Genomic DNA, 23,363 nt, shown 5'->3' on the forward strand with positions numbered 1-23,363 from the left:
TAAGAGTGGAATGAAGGACACCAACCTCAGTCTTGCGCTTGGTTCCTTGCTTGATTCCTCTTCCCTCTGACAAATCCTTACCGCTTCTCCTTCATCTACCCAGCTTCAAAGAGCACCTGTGGAATCAAAGCAGCATAATACTATCAAAGAACAGAGATCTACAATCATAAACAATATAGGACCAGATTTATATTGACCACACAAATGCATATATCATCAAACATACAAGAATGTGGAGGAAAAATTGAATAGCTTTATTAATATCAAGAATAAGCAAAGAGGATTACAACCAATTGTTCTAACCCAGGGTCACCCTCCAACAAGAAAGCCCTTCTTTCACCTCATGAAAAGCTTAGATCACCCAACACTATGATATTCCAACAAGAAACCAACAGCACTTCCTTACAAGATACAAAATTCCAGCCTCTGTATCTCTGGGATGAGGGATCCATATATAGATGATTGCATGGGGGTGAGTCAGCTTCTGGGATTTTGATTAGTGTCCTCTCTCTGATAGTTCTTGATTCCACTTGGAGATTGATGATCTCTTACTCATCTTTAGGCAAATTCAAATAGGCAAGTGCCACAGGAGAAGTTTCTGGAAGATTCCATGATCATCCACCTCGCAAACTGTCTCTACCATTTGTCCACTCTCACCCATCGCACCCCATAGAAGGGCTTTTCAGTATGCATCGCACCTCCCGTTTGCATTAGGTGGGATGCATCACACTTTGACCATGGAGCAGGTGAGAGGTCCAGTTTTGACTAGTTCTGAGCAGTTTTTCATGGAGAACTTCTGGGAGATGATGTAATCAGCTGACCTTGTTCTTTTAGGGTATGGAACAACACTTTTAGGGACTTAGGAGCCCTTGGTTTATGGACATGTTTGATTGGGGTTGCAGTGCCCAAAAATGTTTATAACAATAGCTTATCTCTAAGAAGAGATGTGGCGGCTACATGCCTCTAAACTGTGTTACAATGAGGCTCGAAGGTCTATTTATTGTTGAGAAATAATGGAAAACCCTAAACATCCAAAAATCTAACCCTAGAAGATGAAACACCATACTGTAGGCTCCGTTTGGGTAAATTGATACATCAACTTCCTGAGGTCGTAACTTTGGCATATGATCTCCATTTGACATGCACAATATCTCGTTAGAAAGATCTATCTGAGAACTACAACTTTGGGAAGAGCAACATCTGTCCATTGACCCATGTTGCTCCTAGTTTTCCCAAAAAACATCTTTTAGGGCCTCAAAACGGCTCCGGAAGTTCAGGACCCGAAAAACTGCTAAAATAGTAAACTGTGCTACAATTAAGGAAACTAAAACGCTGAAAGAAACAATGGTGGGGGTCCAAGTGGACTTGGTAGGTGGCCACCAATATCCACCTGGATCATTACGATAAGAAGATTTGGATCTATAAGCCATATTTAAGCATTAACATCTTGACTAGCGTCGTCAAATTTCCATATATAAAGGCCTTGACTAGAAAGCTCTAACTCTTCACAAGATTAAAGCGTAATGTTGGGAGGCATGCACGTGGACACCAACACCACAACCTCTTCATGGCACATACCCCATCCATATGTTAACTAGGTATGTCCTTCCAAGACTATTCTTATCTTGGATTCCCAATCCTCAAGGAATTTTGATCCTCTTCAACCACTCTTATCTTGGATACCTTGTCCTATCCTCAAAGAATGTTGGTGCACGGCACTAGTTCTATCTTGGATTCCCAATCCTCAAGAATTATTGTTCCTAGATGCTTATCCAATCCTCCATTCTCCCTACCAATGCCTTCACTAGACATATTACCGTTAGAACTATCATAGTGCATGACACATGGATAATATGGTCTCCCACATCACTCCCTCTCACTCAAGAAGTAATTCTCATTCCCTCTCAAACAGGGAGTATATTCTAGTTCCATCTCAAATAAGGAGACACAATCATAAACTTCATATTTGTCTCATTCATCAGTTACTTGTTCTTTCGTGGAGATCTTAGTAGTAGCTCCAAAGCTCATTTTTCTTGCATCATCATATCATACTTGAGCTTCGACCTTCCTAGATATATGGAGCCAAACTCTTTATTGATCTACCTTCCTGGATATATGGAGCCAAACTCTTTTTTATCTATCTTTGTGACAGAGTTCTTTCCATTATCCTTTTATATCACTTTTCATCAATAATAATTTTATAATATCTTCATCATCAAATATATCGTATCAAACCAATCAATGTAGATCTTAATCATAACTCCCTATGTTCATCTAGGAGAGTGAATATCATCAAATCCAACATTACCAGTAGGTTATCTCTTGACATGCTTGTTACATAGCATTTTGTCACTGTCCTTGTACTCCCCATTCCATGATCCTGGAGGACCTCTATAGTGAACCCTACATGCTTTCCCATCATGAAGAAACTCCTAGTATGTCCCTCTTCATGAATAGAATAATTCCCTTTTGCATTGTTTCCAAAGAATCTTCCTTTTACCCCAGTTTACAAGACCGACGCTACTGACTAGTTTCCTCCTCACGCCAATTTGTAGAGATTAAAAATAGCACTAGCGATGTACGAAGCGACTGGGCCCTTTTCCAGTCACGTCAATCCTATTTTGTCAAGTTTTTTAAATATGGAGTCGAAGCTTCCAGGTCTGGAAGCTTCATAACGAAAGTCTGGTAGATGGTTGGGCTGGACGGAGCCGAAGAAGTCAGTTTGGGCTCCTTTCCCCTATTAGGATGGAACAAACCCAAAAGATAATACCTTCTCCGATGATGAGAGGAACCATCTCCCCTCCATCCAAGCTATATAAACCTCTCTTTTCCTCAGCTAAACTAGTTTTGGAGTGAGTTTGAATGATCAGAAAGACATATATAGATTGTAGCTTTCTAGTGTATGTTTGAGGGAGAATAGTGTGTTTTGGTTTGGTTTGAGACTAAAGGGAAGAGGCCTTAAAACTTCCATTGTTGGGGCTATCCATGAGATCCTAGCAGAAGTTTGGGAACCTGGATACGTCAGAGGAGACCAACAATGTCAAGGCATTGGCTGTAATCTCTTTCTGAATTTATATGAATACAACTATTGATTGATTTCCTACATGAAGTGTTATCTAACATCTTTATGGCTTAATGTTCCTTGACTTGTTAAGTAGGTTGAATACAATATTATATGCTATCACGTTTGTTGTTGTTGTTTGTTTGCTTGTTTCAGGTATTCGAAGGAAGGAAATGAAATACAGTTGTAGTAAGGAAGCAGGGTCATCATCAAGAGGAATAGCGTTCTAAGAGGTAGGCCCTCTTATTTGATTCTAGCTTAAGGAAATTTTCCATAGATTGTTTGTTTATGGCTAGACCCACTCTCTTAGGCTAGAGGAATTATTTGTGTCCGCACTAAGAATTTACCTGCACCACAAATTGGCGACCATACTGGGGAGCCAATCCTTCTGTTTTATTGATTGTCATTTCATGGTTTTGTGTGAACTTTTCTAGTGTCACCATTTCCCTTTAGTTTTCTCTGCTTTGCCTGGTTTACTACTCTCAGTCTGAAATTTACAGTGGCAGGTCTGGTTTTGGCCTTTGAAAATTTTTATTTTTTCTTGAATCCCTCGATCAACGCTCTTTTTGGCCAAACGGTCATGCCGATCAGGTCTATTAGTGCTAGTTGTAGGCTGGCTAGTTGCGTCAGTCATGTCGATCAACGCTTGTTGTCAGTTAGGCAGTCACTTTGATTCTTGTAGGTGAAGGTCAGGGTTTCTCCTGGATCATAACCAGTGTGCCTTGCCCTCTTAATTTTTTCCTCTTAGCTCGTTTTTCCTGTGTTCTCCCTAACTAGAAAGCTTCATTAGCTTGGTTTGTGTGCTTGTTTGGTTTGCCTTCTTTTACTTTATTTTTTGAGTCTTTGGATGGTTTGTGGCTCTAGGGCATCTAGGGCATCTAGTCATCCATTCAATTGTTTATGTGCTCAAAAAGTCAAGTTGTTGGTTAGTTGCTCCATGCTTTTTCATTTTTTAGTCCTTATATCGCTTTGATTTCAATTAAACAAGTTTGAAAAGTTGCGTTTGTTCTTATCTTGATTAAACATCTCTTTTAGAGCATAGATTACATTGCTCATCCTATTCTTGATTGAATCGTTGCATCATTGGTTTGGAAGGAATTCTCTTTTTGTGCTTTCCATTTGATTGATGTTGATTGTTTCAAAAAAAATTCATTGAAGTGTTTGTGAAATATTCATGTTATCATTCCATTGAAAAATACATAATTCTAGTTTGTTGAATCAATATGTTTCATTAGCTAGCATCATTGAAGACTAAAGTCATATCATCATTTGTATTAGAAAATAAATGAATTCTCTTTACTCTTAAAAGGACTAGTTGAAGTGGAAGATTTAGTGCACTTTGGAGATTTATTAGTGAAAGATTTTATTCATTGATTGTTTCATTGATTGTGTGTTATATATCTCTCAATTAGTGTTAACTTTCATCTAAGACAAATATTTCCTTTCTCATATAGCTGCATGTAGGAGTTTTTTCAGTTGATAGCGGTAGGGCCTAGTAATTAAAACCTAATTCAAGATCAACCGTTAAAATCTATTGAATTAACCTAAGGAAGCATTGAAACATAATGCTTATATTTACAAGTCTAGGCTAGAGAGGTGTACCAGCGTCTTTAAACCTAGCAGTTGTTGTTCACTTTGGCATTAGACAGTGCTAGTACGGACTTGCGCTCCCCATACCATCACATATATAAAGGGAGACCCCACTAGGTTTGCAATCATTTATCTCTAGGAAGCCAAGTTTTCTACCTTGTAAACATGATACACCGAACACAGCATTCAGGGAGATTGTCTGCTCGTACTTTTCGGTTCATCGGGAGGTATTCTGCAGTTCACTGTTACCTGGTAACCCCTTTTTCCTAGATTATCTTAAGTAGTCGTTTTGGTCTTTTTGACTCTTTAAATTTAAAATATTATCGAGTGCTTGTCCTTTCGATATCGTTCAAACCGAAAGAGACTAGAGTCACCTTTTTCCCTTTTCTCGACTCTTAAAACATGAAAAGGAAAAGTTTTGTTTCAGCGTTTTAAAATTAACTTCCCACGAAATATTCCTGGTTAAAGTTATCTTGCTTAGTGATTCTTTAGGGTCATTTCCAATGGCAACATTTCCAGATTCTACAAGTCAAGGATTCCCCTCAGATGGGAATCCTGGTAATTTTCCTTCTTTTGGAAACATCGGTGCTCCTCATATGGCAAAGTTGTCCCTCCCTGGGTTAACCATTGGTTTAACTATCTAGTTATTTTCAACCTCGGTGGTCCTAAGTGTCCCAACTCCTATCCAGTCTTTTCCTTCATTTGAACTAGATCATGTTGATTCTAAGGCTGACCTCTAACCTTCTTCCCATATTTCTTCATCTTCCTCTTCTACTTCACCTGGTGAAAGTTTGAAATCTAGTAACCAGGAGGCCAAGAAGAAGAAGAAGTCTCATAAGCGAGAGGGCAATCGTGTAGCTATTGCTCCAAATGCACCTCCTGTAGACAAACTTTCCGATCTTCCACGGAAGGTTAGATTCCCTTGCAAGCTATGTAAAGGTGACCATCTCCTTCGAGACTGTCCTGGCATTCCCATAGTCTTAGAGGTATGGTCTCATGACTTGAATCGACCATCCCCATCGACCTCTAGAGATCATGTTTATGCTACACCTTCAGCTAATGAGGGGGGGAAAGATTAGATTCCCCAGTAGGTTACGTGAAGGGAAGCATCTTCTTCACCTTTGTCCTCTTATGGATAAAGCTTCCAAATTTTTGGAAAACCTTACAGCTCCTCAACCCCAACTTCTTGTTGGTTATCAGAGGCTTTCATCTAACCGTATCCTAGTTGGTAAAGAGATTGACTTGGATTCTTCTCTTGCCCATCCTGCTCTTCCTGAGCATGACTCTCTTGCATCTGTTCCCGACCAACCAGTGGTCGAAAAGAGCGTCGACTTGGCTCTGCCTTCAGTTGTTCACTCTATTGTCGAAGAGAGTAGTGATGATCATACTGCTCATGTTCTTCTCATCTCCTCAGATTCTCATGAATCGAAGAGTGACCCTCCCATCCCAGTTGTTCAGGAGAGTCCTTCTCCTTCTCCTGTAGGGCATGGGGGCAATCATATGATGCTCCCACCAAGTAGTTCTGTCATTTCTTTTGATTGGAGTCAATTGACTGCTTTTTGCATCCCATCTTATGTGCCTTTCCATATCATAGTACAAACCTATCAAATGGTATTACATGGCACTATATTACATGAAGGTGCATCTGTTAGCATCGTGTCTTCTACTACTTGGAAAGCTTTGGGCTCCCCACAACTTGTGCCTGTCACTCAAAATCTGTTGGCTTTCAACAGAGTAACTAGTCAACCCTTGGGGGTCCTTCTAAAGTTCCCTATTACCTTGGGAGGAAAGACCATCTATATAGACATGATGGTAGTCCAAGGTCCCTTAGATTTCAGCCTTCTCCTTAGATGCGACTATGTTTATGCCATGGGAGCTCTTGTTTCTTCAATTTTCCATGTGGTTTGTTTTCCGCATGAAGGGAGAATTGTGACTATTGATCAATTGTCATTCATTGGCCACCAAACACCTCCTTTGCAACCATCGTTACCTATCGGCTCTTGTTTGCAAGCAGTACCTTCCCTTCCACAGGTCAATTATGTGGCTACCTATTCCATCTCCGCATCTGCTAATGATCACATAGATGGTATTGTACATTATGTATTGGGGGCATTAGAACTCGATCGGCCTTTGGCACCAAATGACATGTATTCCTCCTGGAGCATGGTTCTTCAGTCTAGTGAAGACCTCTTGGAAAACATGTTCTCTTATGGGTCATGAACCGACGTCATGAGGATAGTTCCTGGTCTTGTGTCAACCTCGTTAAAAAATGAAACAAGGAGTCATGAGGATGGTTCCTTGTCTTGTGACAACCTCGTTAAAAAATGAAACATGGAGTCATGAGGATGGTTCCTTGTCTTGTGACGACCTCGTTAAAAAATGAATCAAGGAGTGCAAACATAGTTCCTTGTCTTGTGTCAAGCTCGTTAAACAATGAAACAAGGGTCTCGAGGATAGTTCTTTTACTATGTCAACCTCATTAAAAAATGAAGCACCTCCCTTTTCCAAATCGATTCTTTGATTAAGATCTCGTAAAATCCCAGTCGAGTCTTTCCTGGATCTTGAAAGTGAACCTTCATTCCATTCACCTAGTTGAATGAAATGAAGCTTGGGGGGCATGTACCTCGAATTGAGTCATTATATCGGGGGCATGCAAACTTATCTCAAGCATAGTTTTTCATTTCAAGCTTGTGTAAACATGAAACTAAATCCAAGAAGAGTTCTCCATGGTTCAAGCTTGTGTAAAAATGAACCCATGCTTGATTTACATCTCGTGATTGCCATTTTAATCAGTTGATTTCTGCTAGATGAGCCTTGGTTGTTTTATTCCATCGCCACCATCTCTTTGGCTGATCATATGCTTTCACTTGGTTGTTTTTTCCTTTCCTGAGGAACCGCAACAATGAGTGGTTTTATTAGCTAGCCTCTTGACCATTACATGTTTTGAGCAGTTCCTCCATTGTCGGAACCAGTTGCTACCCTTTATACCACTCGTTCCTCCAGGATGAGTCACCTTTAAGCTCTTTTCTGACTCATAAAAGATGAAAATATTGTCGAGTATTTTTCCCTTTTAGACTCATTAAAGCAAATAAAAGCAAGGAGTCATCTTTAAACTCTTTTCTGACTCTCAAAATATGAAAAGATTGCTGAGATCTTGTCATTTTGAACTCATTAAATGCTACGAAACGTCGTTTACCCAATATATGTTTACCCCTTTTTTGGGTTGGGATAAAACTATTTACAAAAAAGGTATACCTTAGTCAAACATGACTAGGAGGTTCTCTTGAATATTGTTTTCTACCTTTTCGGGTTTAAGAGACAACTGTACGAAAAGGGACCATGTGGAGTTTTCTTTTCTGTGTCTTTTTCAAACTCTCTAAACATGAAAAAGATACCGAGTTACACCTTTGTCGAACTCGTTAAAACATTAAACGACATCGGATTCGTCACCATGACTAACATGACCTTATGCTTCCTAGGGCTCATTAAACTTACTAGGCTAGATTCATTCGAAGGATGGACTTATATTACAAGCATATGATATCCCCGTCAAAGCTTGTGCAAAAATAACTCAAGTACTCACCATAAATGGTGAGGGAAAATTGGAAGTATTTCATCAGTTTTATTCACTTGAGGCAGCCTGTCGCTCAAGAACATTGAAAGTCATCTGTTGTTCGTGTCGGGTTTTGGGACATCCTCACTCTGTCACTTTCCTCCCTGGGTTTTGGGTTATCCATTTTAAACCTCTCATATGATCTTTGCCACGTCACCATGACCTTTGATCCTATGATGTCAAATGTTGCCAAACTTCGAAGTCGTGTCATCCATATGTTCAAGAGAAGTCTTCCTACCAATACATTGTCTGATCATCTTGGATTACTCCCATTCATTGCGTTCTTGTTTCATGTTGATGATGAAGGATTCATTAGGACCTTCCTTCAGCGGATTGCTTCCTCATTATCCAGGAAGTTGATCTAGAAACTCCTTTCCAGTACCTTAGAGCTTGCATGCCTCAATGGCAAGTTCTTTGCACTCGACGACAGGTTCTCATCATTGGCCTTCGATTAAATGATTTTATGGGTGTTTGACTTTAGTTCCTTATTCACATCCCGTGAATTATGTTTCTCGTACCTTGAGATTCATTGTCATTATTGGTGGTTTCTCTCATGCTTGTTAACAGTTCACATCATTGACTGGTAATCAATCAACTTTCTAACATGTTCGACTTCAACACATTTATTCACATGTTCGAATTTATACTTTGATCAGGTTGTGTTGGAGCGCAAGACCCTGGGCTTAGATTAGAAAAGTCCAGGTTGTGAGGAGTAATGATTCATTCATGATTATATACATGATTCTTTAGATGGGTGGCTACACCCATGCCGTGGATCTATTTCACATGATTACTCCAGTCGGATGGCTGCATCCATGTCGAGGATCCATGCACATGATCTTTTTCTTGATGGATAGTTGTGCCTATACCATGGATTCATGTATTGTTATATGCCTCTCATGTTTATCAGGCATGACTATCAGATTTCAGATATGTACATGTATGCTTTCTTATAGGTTTTCCGACGACAGACTCTAGTTCCCTGCATCTACTTGTAAATCATTTCACCCCTCACTCTAGTTCGGCCTTCACGCTTTAGGGGGCACCTGTTGCACAGCATTTTGTCGCTATCCCTGTACTCCCCATTCCACGATCCTGGAGAACCTCTACAGTGAACCCTAAATGCTTTCCCATCATGAAGAAACTCCCAGTATGTCCCTCTTCATGAATAGAATAATTCCCTTTTGCATCGTTTCCCAAGAATCTTCCTTTTACCCCAGTTTACAAGACCAACGCTACTGACCAGTTTCCTCCTCATGAAAATTTGCAGAGATTAAAACTAGAACTAGTTCTGTACGGAGTGACTGAGCCCTTTTCTAGTCACGTTGATCCTCTTTTGGCAAGTTTTTAAATATCGAGTCGAAGCTTCCAGGTCTAGAAGCTTCGTAACGGAAGTCTGGTAGATGGTTGGGCTAGATGGATCCGAAGAAGTCAGTTTGGGATCCTTTACCCTATTAGGATAGAACAAACCCAAGAGATAATACCTTCTCCCATGATGAGAGGAACCATCTCCCCTCCATCCAAGCTATATAGACCTCTCTTTTCCCAAGCTAAACTAGTTTTGGAGTGAGATTGAATGATCAGCAAGACATCTAGAGCTTGTAGCTTTCTAGTGTATGTTTTAGGGAGAATAGTGTGTTTTGGTTTGGTTTGAGACTGAAGGGAAGAGGCCTTAAAACTTCCATTGTTGGGACTATCCATGATATGCTAGCAGAAGTGTGGGAATCTAGATACATCGAAGGAGACTAGCAACATCAAGGCATTGGTTGTAATCTCTTTCTGAATTTATATGAATACAACTATTGATTGATTTACTACATGAAGTGTTATCTTACATCTTTATAGCTTAATTTTCCTTGACCTGTTAAGTAGGTTGAATACAATATGGTATGCTATCATGTTTGTTGTTGTTGTTTGTTTGCTTGTTTTAGGTATTCGAAGGAAGGAAATGAAATATAGCTGGAGTAAGGAAGCAGGATCATCACCAAGCGGAATAGCATTCTAAGAGGTAGGCCCTCTTATTTGATTCTAGCTTAGGGAAATTTTCCATAGATTGTTTGTTTGTGGCTACACCCACTCTCTCGGGCTAGAGGAATTGTTTGTGCTCGCACTAAGAATTTACCTGCACCACAATGCTACCTTTTATGCCTTCATGGTGTACACTTTTTTTCCATAAATACTTCTAAGTCACTATCGGCGTTGTCCACTCAATTCATGTGCTCTTGAATTGAGTTTAAACCAAACAATTGTAGATATATTATCTCAACTTTTATATTTTCAATTTGTACTTCTGTAACATGTTCTTATAGGTAGCCAAATCATATCTCAAACAAATCAACAATATCAGAGTTACCAAGTCATGATACTAGATAGCCTTTTTTCAAGATGTAAAGTTCTACTTCTTTCTCTTTCTAAGGACAACATCCCTTTGTATGGCCCATATTCATACTCAAATCCTTTTTCATGTTATTTTCCTTTCAATAATTAATTAATGTGTTCATGAAATGAACCAATCAACAAGCTTCAATATCATAGCCATTAGAGTCTTTACAACTTCCTTTGAAGTTATTTATCTTTTGTTCTTCAAGAGACCATATAAGATGTTGATCAATATCATAATCTTCATATATCATGATTCTTTACAGTGAGAACCAAATGGAAGAGTTTTGTCTTATCCAATTTTATCCAAGACATATCATCCTTATTCTACCAAGCACATTTCTACAACCAGCTCTTTCTACAAAATTTCTTAAGACATGAATTCTACATTTCTAATGAAGGGTCGTTTTCTAAAGATATGCATACCTCTTCCTTTCATATAGCCATCTAGTTGAGTTTCTTTTGAATGAGTTTCTTCTTTCCTTCAAGGCTCCTTCGATGAGAAATGATTCAACTATACCTTCTTCATTCTGCAAGATTCTTTGATGCCTTCTTACATATTATTCTAGTAGAATATATTCTTACCATATTACAGTGATTCTTACACATAGTGAAGAACCTTTTCATAATTTTCTTACTATTATGGATCTTTGTGATCCTTTCCTGCTAGAAGATGTTTTTTATAACAACTTGATGCCAAAAAGTAGTGATATGAACTGTGAAGTGCTAGATGGTCCAAATCCTTATATGTTTTCTTTGCTAGATGACTGCTTTCAATGAAACTGTCTATGTAGACTCTAATCCTTTTAGTGTTATATTCTTATTTTTCATGATGCCATGATTTGCAAAATCCAAAAACTCTTCAAGGATGTAACTGCATATGCTACTCTAACTACCAATTTCAAAAGAAAACAAGTTGTTAGTAAACCTGGTGGAGTTCTTAAATAATAGAGATCTTTGGGATCTTCATTCTTTGGCTTATTTTCAAGTTCTTCATTTTATTTAGCTATGTGAGCTCCACTCCTTTCCTTCCTCTTATCGTTCTTCCTATCTTGAGCATCTTTGCGACAGTCTCTTTTAAAGTGTCCATATTCATTGAAGCATTGTACTTTTAACATATCTTGTCTTCCTCATGGTTGGTTGTTGTTCCTTTGATGAGGTTCAAACCTTCCAAGCTTCCCTTTCTTCTTCTTCAGTCTAGAAGAAAAATCATAATACTTTTCATTGGGTTTAGTGTCATACTTTGACATGAATCTTGTCTCTTCTAGAATACAAAAAGACCACATCTCATCGAAGTTCAAATTGTCCTATATTGAATAGATGCTTGTCACAAAACTAATCCATTCTGAAGGTAAAGCATTGAGTATACAAATATTTAATTCAGAATCAGAAACAACTTCTCCAAACCCTTGTAGTTCATCATTCAATTGTGAGACCTTTATAAGGTATGATGCTAAGTCTTCATCCCTTGATAATATTGTCTAGTAAAGTCGATTCCTCAAAGATATTTTCTGACTTGTTGTACTGATTGAATACAGTTTCACTAAGTCATATATTTCTTTAGATGCACTCAAATCTACAATAAATGGAATAAGATGATATTTGATGTATTCAATGAGAATCCTTTGAGCCCTAAATTCTCCTTTAGTGTACTTGGCCCATTCTTCAGTCTTATCCTTCTCTGGTTATACAAATTTTCCTAGAACGTAGTCCATGACTTCATTTTCTATGAGTACCAAATCTATTCTCTTCTTAAATGCTTGAAATTTTGCTGACCCGTCAAGCTTATTGCATTCCTTAAAAAAATGAAGTCATTTGATTTGAAGATTGAGACATAGAGAATAATAGAGTACTTACTTGTCAAAAGGTTGACCTGCTAGATGATGATATCTTCTTGATGCTTCGAAAGATTTTGATGATTCCAAGAGTATAGATGATAATCCAAGAATCATGATGCTTATTCAAATATGTCTTTCAATATCAAAGAGCTTCCAAGAGATATTGATGCCCTTCTTCAAGATGATGATGTGTAATCAATAGCCTTCAATGATAGAGAGAGAGATAGATATGATAGCTTGATGTAGTATCCTTACTTCAAGATGAATGATGAACTTTGAGTTTTCTTCCTTATGCCCTTCCTTGTGCCCTTCCTTATAACCTCTGTAAATAATGCCCTCCAAAGTAACTTGTATGAGTGTCTTCCCTTATGCCAACAAGTGTAATCTTCAATTTTCCTTGTCCTTCTCCTTAGCTCTAATATCATGTTAAGAAAACAATAAGGTAGCAATTAGGGAGATATCTCTTTACTTGATAATTTCTTGTGAAGTTATGCTGACTTCTTATTACTTTTAGTATGTTTTTTTCATCAAACAATTACCAAAATCATAAACCATGAAGATCACAAAAGATAATGAACATGAGATGTAGGCTCCAATACAGGGAAAAACCCCTCCAAGGGGAAAACCCAATAAATTGTTCTCTTCTTATAGAATCAAATCAAAGTGAGAAATCCAAGACCCAATTTCTTTTTCTTTTTATTATTTTGTTTTTTACATGAAATATACAATAACATAAGTAGAATGATAATTATGAAGACTGAACCTTGTTACATTTTCCAACAGGTTATGGAAATGCAAATGTGGGACATGTACAAGCTCACCTTCTCACCCAAGAGTGAAATCCCCCCCCCATGAAACCTTAATCCATAAATGAGGGATTTATAGCCCATTCCCTTCAGCAACACGAATACGTTGCGGAACTAATTCTATGTTTTCAATCTTGAACAATGATATTTTCTTGCTTCCAGCAACAAGTCCTATGTTTTATATGTAGTCCTAAATGCACTAGTCTATGACACTATTGAGTATTGGTAAGATGAAATGTGCTTTGATGTAACTTGCACGGAAAACATGCTTATAATGTAATTGGAGTTAGGGCTCTCAGTTGAAGTACCTTTGTCTTATGTAGCAAAAAAACATTCAAGAAATGACTATGCCTTCATCCAACAACAGGCCAACAAGAGTGATTTAGTTTGAGAATGGCCCACTGCTATGGTTTGTTACTTGTAATTATATTTATGACAACATTGTTTGCTAACTGGGAGGAAAGGATTTGATGCCAGTCAACCATTGCACTAAGGTTTAACCTTATCATTGTAATTACTTCTATGCTTGAAATGTGCATCCACTTGCCACATCTAAGCAAGGTGTTGCTTCTTTGTTCCCATATTCTTAAGGGAATTCAAATTTAGTATGTCAGTGGTATGGATGTCGGTGTACAACCATGAACACAACCCCTTCTTAAATCACTCTAGGATAAATTTCTCAAGTCTCGATTATGTGGGTACAATTGATTCATAGAGCATATTTAAGCAATATTTCACCTTTAATGTGAAACGTATCTAACATAAATTGTACCAAAAATTCCTAAGACAATCACATTAAGTAGATTCCAATTACGAAGTAGGTCAACCATTAAGTGTGCTAGTCATCACATGAGGCTAATCCTCAATAATAATCATATCAACAACCTCCACGAACCATGGAACACCATCATCAATCTATGCATGTGTAATCCCAAAGAATCATATCACCCAAACATTATCAAGGAAATCCACCAAAGAGATTAGTCAAGAACGTCAAAAGCCATCAGAAATTTCAACATCATAAGAAGACATGTCTCATGCAGTCAAGTTTCATACTAAAAATTTTAGGAATTTAACATAAGGCCCATTACTCATAGAAATAGGGATAGATACTTATCTCAAAACGAGACTAGGCAATTGAGTCAGGAACTACAATTCTTTGCCTAACCATAGATTGGGTTGCACTGTGGCCTTTCTTGCAACCCAATCACCCCCGAGCTAGACTCCAGAGCATGAGGAGGTTTGGGTAAAGGATGAAACCAACATTATGTATAAAATGTTTTTTGGAAGAAATCACATTGAAGATTTTGGTCGACGCGTTTTGAACCAACAAGTGTGGTTCATCTTCAGGGCACAATGAAGAAGCAGATCTAGGAAGAGGGTTAAATAGGGAGCCAGGTCAACCTAACAACTAGAAAAACGGCTATATTTGACTAGGGGAGGTAAAGGGAAAATATTTTTATTATTTAAATAGATTTAATTATTTAATTAAAAGTTTGTTTAATCAATATATATTAAAGTGAACGTATTAACCTAATGGTTATATTTGACTAGGTTTTTGATAATACTAATAAATTTATAAAAGGTTTTATTTATCTTATTAATATATTGTCTTATTATCTAAATGTTTATATTAATAATATTTTATTATTATTATTTTGTTACTGTTTCTCATATTTATTTATTTTTTATTTTTTTTTTTATTTTTTATTTTTTTTTTTATTTTTTATTTTTTATTTTTTTTAATGTAACTTAATGTTAATACTAATATTACTAATAGATATCAACTTTCATATTACTAAATATTAATGATATTAATATGATAATAAGTATTATAATTAGTATTATTAATATTCAAATTAGTATTATTAGTATAATTAATACTAATATTAGTATTTGGTATTAATATTAATATTAATATTAATATAATTATCAAATCTATGACTTATTATTATTAAACTAATATTTACTATTAATATTAATCGTATTATTAATGATACTAATAGTATTAATTATTTATATTAATACTAACAGAAAGCTTGACAAGAATCCCTTGAAAAAGATTTCTAAGACGGTCGCTCTTGCTATTAAATCCAACAGCACTGTCGGCTCCTTTAGCCATAAGTTGATTGAGAGTAGCCCTATCACTCCTAGGATCTATGGGCTTCCCAAAATCCATAAAGAAGGAGTCCCCCTTAGACCCATTGTCAACACCATCGGTGGGCCAACCTTCCTTTTAGCTAAATATTTAGTCATGAAGCTAAAGCCCCTGGTGGGGCGGACGGAGTCCTTTGTCAAAGACTCCTCTTCTTTTGTTAGAGAGTTAAAGGACACGAAATTTGAACCAGATGACATTCTTGTCAGTTTTGATGTTGTTTCCCTGTACACTAGCATCCCCATTAAGGAAGCCCTAGATGTCATCTTTCGTCTTACTGATCCCGACACAGCAAAATTGGTTGAGATCTGCCTCACTTCTACTTTTTTCTATTTCGAAGGTGTGTTCTATGAACAAACCTGTGGGGTGGCCATGGGTTCCCCCCTGTCCCCTATCGTTGCTAACCTATTCATGGAAGATTTTGAATCCAAAGCTTTATCCTCAGCTTTATTTAAACCTAAGCTCTGGAAAAGATTTGTTGATGACACCTGCACCATATGGCAGCACGGGCCTGATAATTTAGATCTCTTTTTCCAACATCTCAATAATCAGTCTAATTCCATTAAGTTTACGATGGAGCATGAAGTCAATGGTTGCCTTCTTTTTCTTGATGTCCTCATTTCTAGAAAAGCTGATGGATCTTTCTCCCATGAGGTGTATCGAAAAAGACTCATACTGAGCAGTATCTTCATGCCAATTCCCACCATTTCCCTGCTCAGGAGATAGGTGTTCTCAGCACATTAGCCACTCGTGCTCTTAAAATTTCTAATGACGACCACTTTTCTAAAGAAAAGTCCCATCTCCTTAATGTTTTTGTCTAGAATGGTTATAGTAGGCAGCAGGGTGTCAAAGCTTTCCTCAAAGAGAGTAGGGGTTCCAAGGTCAAGAAAGTACCCATCGATCGTAGTTCAGGAGTCCACCTCCCCTTCATCCAAGGGATGATAGACAAAATTGTAAGAATCCTGAAAAAAACATAATAGTCCCTCGACCTTTAGACCCCTCAACACCATTAGAAGCTCCCTAAAGTCTGTCAAAGATAAGGTGAACCCTATGGATATGAAAGGTGTTTATATCATCCCATGTTCATGTGGAACCTCATACATCGGTGAAACTGGTCATTCTATTAACCAAAGGATTAAGGAACACGCGGCTGATATCAAGCATAGGAGGACCAAATCTTTGGCTTTGGCCGAACATGCTGAGAAGACCAAGCATCATATATGCATTGAGGAGGCTAAGGTTATCGCTAAGATTCCTCACTTTCATCATCGTAAATTTAGGGAAGCCATTGAAATTGAGAGGTCTTCTAGTAATATTAATAGGGATGACGGCTAGAAAATCAATAGCTGCTAGATTCCCGCCCTCTCTTCTTAGTTGTGCTCTATCTTTGTCCTCTCTCTTTTTTTCAGTATTTTTATTATTAATATAAATAATTACTACTATTAGTAGCATTAATATTAATAAGATGATTAATATTAATAATAAATAATAGTTTAATATTATTAGTATTAATATAAATAATTAATACTATTAGTATCATTAATAATACGATTAATATTAATAGTAAATACTAGTTTAATAATAATAAGTTGTAGATTTGATAATTCTATTAATATTAATATTAATACTAAATACTAATATTAGTATTATACTAATAATACTAATTTGAATATTAATAATACTAATTATAATACTTATTATCATATTAATATCATTAATATTTAGTAATATGAAAGTTGATATCTATTAGTAATATTAGTATTAACATTTAGTAACATTAAAAAAATAATAATAATAATAAATAAATATGAGAAATAGTAACAAAATAATAATAATAAAATATTATTAATATAAACGTTTAGATAATAAGACAATATATTAATAAGATAAATAAAACCCTTTTATAAATTTATTAGTATTATCAAAACCCTAGTCAAATATAACCGTTAGGTTAATAAGTTGACTTTAATATATATTGATTAAATAAACAATTAATTAAATAATTAAATCTATTTAAATAATAAAAATATTTTCCCTTTACCTCCCCTGGTCAAATATAGCCGTTTTTCTAGCTATTAGGTTGACCTGGCTCCTTATTTAACCATCTTCCTAGATCTACTTCTTCATCTTGTCGTGAACATGAACCACACTTGTTGGTTCAAAACGCGTCGACCAAAATCTTCAATGTGATTTCTTCTGGAAAAACATTTTATACATTAGGATATGGATCACAGAAGCTTGAATTCGGAAACCAACATTGTTAGCTGAATTAGGGACTCTAGAAAACCAATCTCCTCCACCCACCAACTTATTTTTAATGTAGTTAATCATCGAGCATGGATTCTAGAGGTTCGCCACCTCCACCCTCAATGAATCCAAGGGGATTCAGAGACCTATGTATCCACCTTTAGCCAACACAATGCATGGTTATAACACCTAACTTTGGGAGTCCATAACTCACTGTAAAACCCAAAATACTAAGCATAGGAGACCTTAGACTTCTCTTACCACGAATCCAAGGAAACAAGCTTCCACCCCACATATCAAGGGAACCTGGAAATCGTCATCTCCACCCAACAACCAATAGGGAATATAGAGCTCCTTATTCCTCACTTGAGATAATATCTTATATTCAGCCTTTTGCTCATATTCAAGAGTTACCAAAAATATAAAGGAGTGAACCCTAAAATACATGGTTTGCTTTAAAAAGTTGTTTACCTCTTACTTCACAGTTCCAAGATAACATATTAAATCAATTGTAGAAATGGAAATAAACTTCGTGTTCCATTTTTTTTGTTATAGTCTCATCCAATTTTTACATCAAATATTTATCTTATCTATTTTATTAATATAAATAAGCTTAATTAGCCAAGGCAAAAAGCTCTAAACAAGCCTGGGAATTTTCCCAAGTATTATTATTCAAAATAGGCAGTAGGAATTTAATAATTGCGTACCACCCTAAAGGCTTGTTTCCATCCTAAGGTATAATGTTGGAAAACTTTCTATGATACCACATGTAACACACCCACTTATTTTTTTCCCAATAAGGAGAGGTGGTTACTATGCTAAACTAATTCCTAATGTATAGTTATTAGAATGGGATCTAAGAGCCTCGATATTTTTTCATTAATTTTTTTTAAACTAGAATTTAACAACTTACTGCAGTTCATCTCTTCTCCTTGAAATGACACATGGAACCCATGTGGTCCCCTTATGGTTCCCACATGGCAAGCTGCTCAAATTCCACTTCACTGTGTTGGTATCTGTAGCAACCCTTTGTGTGTATAGAATAGGTTAGATGTTTGGATTATGAGCCTTAAAACACAGGAGGAATTGTTGATTATCTCTCCTTTATTGAGAATGTTAAGGAAAGTTTTTGAAGACTCTTTGGGCATACCAATTGACTTCCCTTAACTTGTTACCATCCAATAATACCGTATATTACAGCCTCATGTTGCCTACTATATATGATGATACCTATCTAACTGGTTTTTGGTAAGGTTGAGAGTAATATTTACAAGCCCTCAAACCTACACACATTGTGTGTTCTACAAGGGATGTCCTAGGCGCTAAATCTCATCATCATTATATGGGAATTCTCTCCCTTCTTAAGTATAAATATATGATTGTACTTGTAGGCCTTGAATGAGGACACTTCCATACATACCATGGCCAATATGTCCCATTTTCTCATGGTCTATTGACCACAAATACAAGACTAATTATGTGCAATTACATACATTCAACCCCATGCCCCGGAGTTGGATTTTCCTCTTTATCAAGCTTGATTTGGCATCCTAGATAGACATTGTCAAGTTCTTCCAAAACTAGGGTTATGAATGCAGATTTTAAACCACCCAAGGTCCACCTTGCTCAAACTCAAATGACCAAGAAGTGGGATTAATGAAATATTTTTCATCCTGAAATTGCCCTTCACCCATTATGTAACTCGTTTAGAGTCCCCCAAAAAAATTATTTTCAATGGCCAATTTCAATTGAGATTTGAGGGTATCAACTCTGCCCAATTATTATGTTCCCTTCTCAAACCAATCTTGAATACAACTCTATTGTCAATCAAAAACACCCCTAGCACCACAAGGCTCATTATTGATTTGTCCTGCACCATGTAAAGATATTCAGGCTAAAGATTTATCAACAAGGTTTCAGAAGCAAACTAGGCACAATATTCTAGGTAGAGGTTGATCTTGATGCAATCAAGGTGCCTTAAATGGAAATTTACATGCATTGTAAACCCTAGATATTTCCTATTCCATAAAGGAGAGATGGAGCAAACATTTAAATGTTACATTGGGGTTGTGAGTTAAGTTTCTTTTTGTAATTTTTTCCTTTGAGTTAATAAACATATATATGATTTAGTGTTGCAAGTTTTCTTATTTTCCACTATCTCTAGAACTTAGTTTATGGAGGTTAGTACATAATAGCATGTTGATCTAAAACTCCCCATAGCTTGTTATCCATATCTTTAGTATGTCCTTGTATGCAAATCTAGCATTCAGTATTTGTTGTTTTGAGAGGTGTTGACAGTTTCACTTTCCAAATCACTTTGAGGGTCGAATTTGAATATCGAGTTATGTATCATATGCTGAAAAATCAACAGTAGCCTCATGAAGGCTTAATCTTAAATTATTTCTTTATAGGTTAAAATAAATAGGTACACTTATTTCCCTGCTTTGCTCATGATTAATTCCCAAATATTGTTTCTGTATGGTTGTCTCCAGTACTTGCTCAAGAGAAAGTGATGAGAGCATACCTACTATAGATAAATCAAAGCTCTACCTAACATGATCACTTGGTATCTGGATTATAGAATAGTATGTGGTACTAATATGGCTAAGGTAATAAAGTAAAGGGTTTCTTTAATATCTCATTTCTTTCACTTCCCTATTCATTTTATAAATGGATGCCATTTGGTAGATATCCAAGCTATGGAAATGTAAATGTGGGACATGTACAAGCTCACCTTCTCACCAAAGGGTGAAATCCCCCTCCCCCATGAAACCTTGATCCATAAATGAGGGACTTATATCTCATTCCCTTTACAAATGTGAATACTTTGGGGGACTAATTATATGTTTTCAATCTTGTACAATGGTCTTCGCCCACTTCTTTAAAAAAACCCTATGTTTTCTATGTATTTCTAAATCAACTACTCTATGACACTACTGCAGATCTATAATATGACCTGTGCAAAACATGTTTGCAATGCAATAGTAATGAGGGCTCTCAATTGAAGGACCTTTGTCTTATGTACTAGACAAGAATTTAGGAAATAACCGTGCCTTCATCCAACAACAAGCCAAAAAGAGTGATTTAGTTTGAGAATGACCCACATTTAGGGTTTGTTACTTGTAATTGGATTTATAACAACATTTTTTGCTAGCTAGGAGAAATGGATTTGATGTCAGTCAACCATTGCACTAAGGTTTAACAATATCACCATAATTACTTATAGGCTTGAAATGTGCATCCACATTCCACATCTAAGCAAGGTGTTGCTACTTTGTTCCCATATTCTTAAGGGAATTCAGATTTAGTATGTTGGTATTATGGATGTTGGTGTACAACCATGAATACAACCCCTTCTTAAAGTGCTCTAGGATAAATTTCTTAGGTCTTGATTATGTGGGTATAGTATATTCATAGAGTAGAGTTAAGAAATATTTCACCTTTAATGTGAAAGGGATCCAACATAAATTGTATGAAATTTTCCTAGGACAATCACATTAAGAAGCTTCCAATTATAAAGTGTGTTAACCATCAAGTGTGTTAATCATCACATGAGGCTAATCCTCAATAATAATCATAACAACATCCTATAGGAACCATGTAGCACCATCTTCAATCTATACACATGTAATACCAAGAAATCATATCACCCAAACATCATCAAGGAAATCACCAAAGATATTAGTCAAGACCATAAAAAATAATCATCAATTTCAACATCATAACAAGACATGTCTTGCACAATCAATTCGCATACTAAGAATTTTAGGAAGATAACATGAGGTCAATTACTCATAGCAATGGGGATAGATACTTATCTCAAAATGAGACTTGAAAAATGATTCGGGGATTGCAATTCTCTACCCAACCATATATTGGGTTGCACTATGGCCTCTCTTGCCACCCAATCACCCTTGATCCAGACTCTAGAGCATGAGGAGGTTGTGCAAAGGATGATACCAACACTACCAGCAAAATTAGCAACTCCAGAAGACCAATCACCTCCACCCACCAGCTAGTTTTTACTGCAATTAATCCTCAATCAAGGATTCTAGAGGTCTACCACCTCCATCCTCAATGAACCCAAGGGGATCCAAAGACATATGTCTCCACCCTCATCCAACACAATGCATAGTGATACCACCCAAATTTGGGGGTCCAAAATTCACTGTAAAAGCCAGAATACAAATCACAGGAGACCTCAGATTTCTCTTACCAGGGATCCAAGGAAATGAGCCTCCACCTCAATTGTCATGGGAATCTAGAGATGATTATCTCCACCCTCCAGCAAACAAGGAATCTAGAGCTCCTTGTTCTTCACTTGAGAGAAAATAGTATAGTCATCCCTATGCTCATATTCAATAGTTGCCAAAGATATAAAAGAGTGAACCCTAAAATAGTGGCCTACTTTATAAATTTGTCTTCCTCTTACTTCACAATTTGAAGCTTTCTCCCACTTAGGGACCTTTACAACCTCGTAAGTGAAATCAAGATCCTCCCGACCAAAATGGTCATATGCTACTATTTTTTGGAACCTCTTATTGCCTCCCCATTTTAGGTCAAGGTTGATAGAAATCATGCCAAGGTGGAATTCAAAGTTTCCTTTGATCAACTTCATGATTTCAACATCTAGAATTTTTTCCAGTTCCATATGTGTCAACAACATATAAAGTGTCTCAAACACACCAATGGAATATGAAACTTGCACAAGGTAGTGGTGTGCCAGCCCAGTAGCAACAACACTCTTGGAAGCTTGTCTAACGATGTAGGCACCACTATGATCCACTTTAGTGGGATCATTTCTAGAAAAGGATCCTCCACCATGAGCACCCCAACCACCAGATTTATCAATAATAATTTTACTCCCAGTCAGACCAACATCTCCATGAGGCCCTCCAATAAAAAAATGCCCAAATGGATTTAAATGGAATATTATATTTTCATCTAGATATTGATAAGGAACAACCGGCTTAATGACATGTTCCTTGAGATAAACTACAATCTGATCATTAGGAACAGTTTCACCATGTTGAGTAGATATGAGCACAGTGTGAACTCTTAAAGGGACCATTGCCCCTCCCTCATTTTTATCCTCAACAGTAACATGGGTCAGTGAACCTTGATCTAATCTTTGTCGCTATATGAGTAAGAAGCATTAACTCTAGAGTTTCATCTATAGCATACCAAACATGTGGTCCTGATCTCCTCCACCAATCCCTTTAGACTTCTTAGTAAGGTGGTCATGGACACCCTATGTAATTTCGGGGCTTTGTTGTTCAATCTTTATCAAGACCTTGCAATTTTCATGTTTCTCTTCGCAAGTTTCTCATGCAACCTTGATTTTAGGATTTTGCTCCAAGAAAGCATCCAAGGTGGCATCTAAAATATAATTGAAAAGTTTGTCAGGATGTCCCTCATTTATAGACTTGGATGTCTAGATAAAGCTATCCATCTTAATACTAATAATATGAGCCAAGTAGGATTCCCCTGTTTTCCTCTCATCTGAAGCTAATAACTTAATAAAACAAAGTAGATTGTCTATTTAGCTAGCTTCTTGCAAGATAGGCATAAAATACTAGGAGAGAGTCAGATTGGATTCCTATCCCTTCCTAACATGGAAATAAATCAACTGAAAACATAATTAACTAGAACAAAATTAAATAACTAATGTAAT

The 23,363-nt window shown here is 36.7% G+C and overlaps 1 protein-coding gene across 1 annotated transcript; it reads right to left on the bottom strand.

Annotated features, from left to right (window-relative positions):
* Nucleotides 1–21,989: 21,989 nt before the first annotated feature.
* Nucleotides 21,990–22,760, bottom strand: LOC149179940 (S-adenosylmethionine synthase 1-like). The gene has a single exon (XM_089413701.1). It carries the CDS (start codon nt 22,758–22,760, stop codon nt 21,990–21,992), a length of 771 nt encoding a protein of 256 aa, XP_089269827.1.
* Nucleotides 22,761–23,363: the final 603 nt, after the last annotated feature.

Source organism: Pinus tabuliformis, chromosome 3_2, assembly GCF_031772625.1.
Source record: "Pinus tabuliformis cultivar Carrire ecotype Pingquan chromosome 3_2, CPIR1, whole genome shotgun sequence".
Classification (NCBI taxonomy): domain Eukaryota; kingdom Viridiplantae; phylum Streptophyta; class Pinopsida; order Pinales; family Pinaceae; genus Pinus; species Pinus tabuliformis.

What these genes read in the sequence shown, in the direction of transcription:
- LOC149179940 (XM_089413701.1), bottom strand. Translation starts at nt 22,760, where the DNA reads ATGGTCCCTTTAAGAGTTCACACTGTGCTCATATCTACTCAACATGGT.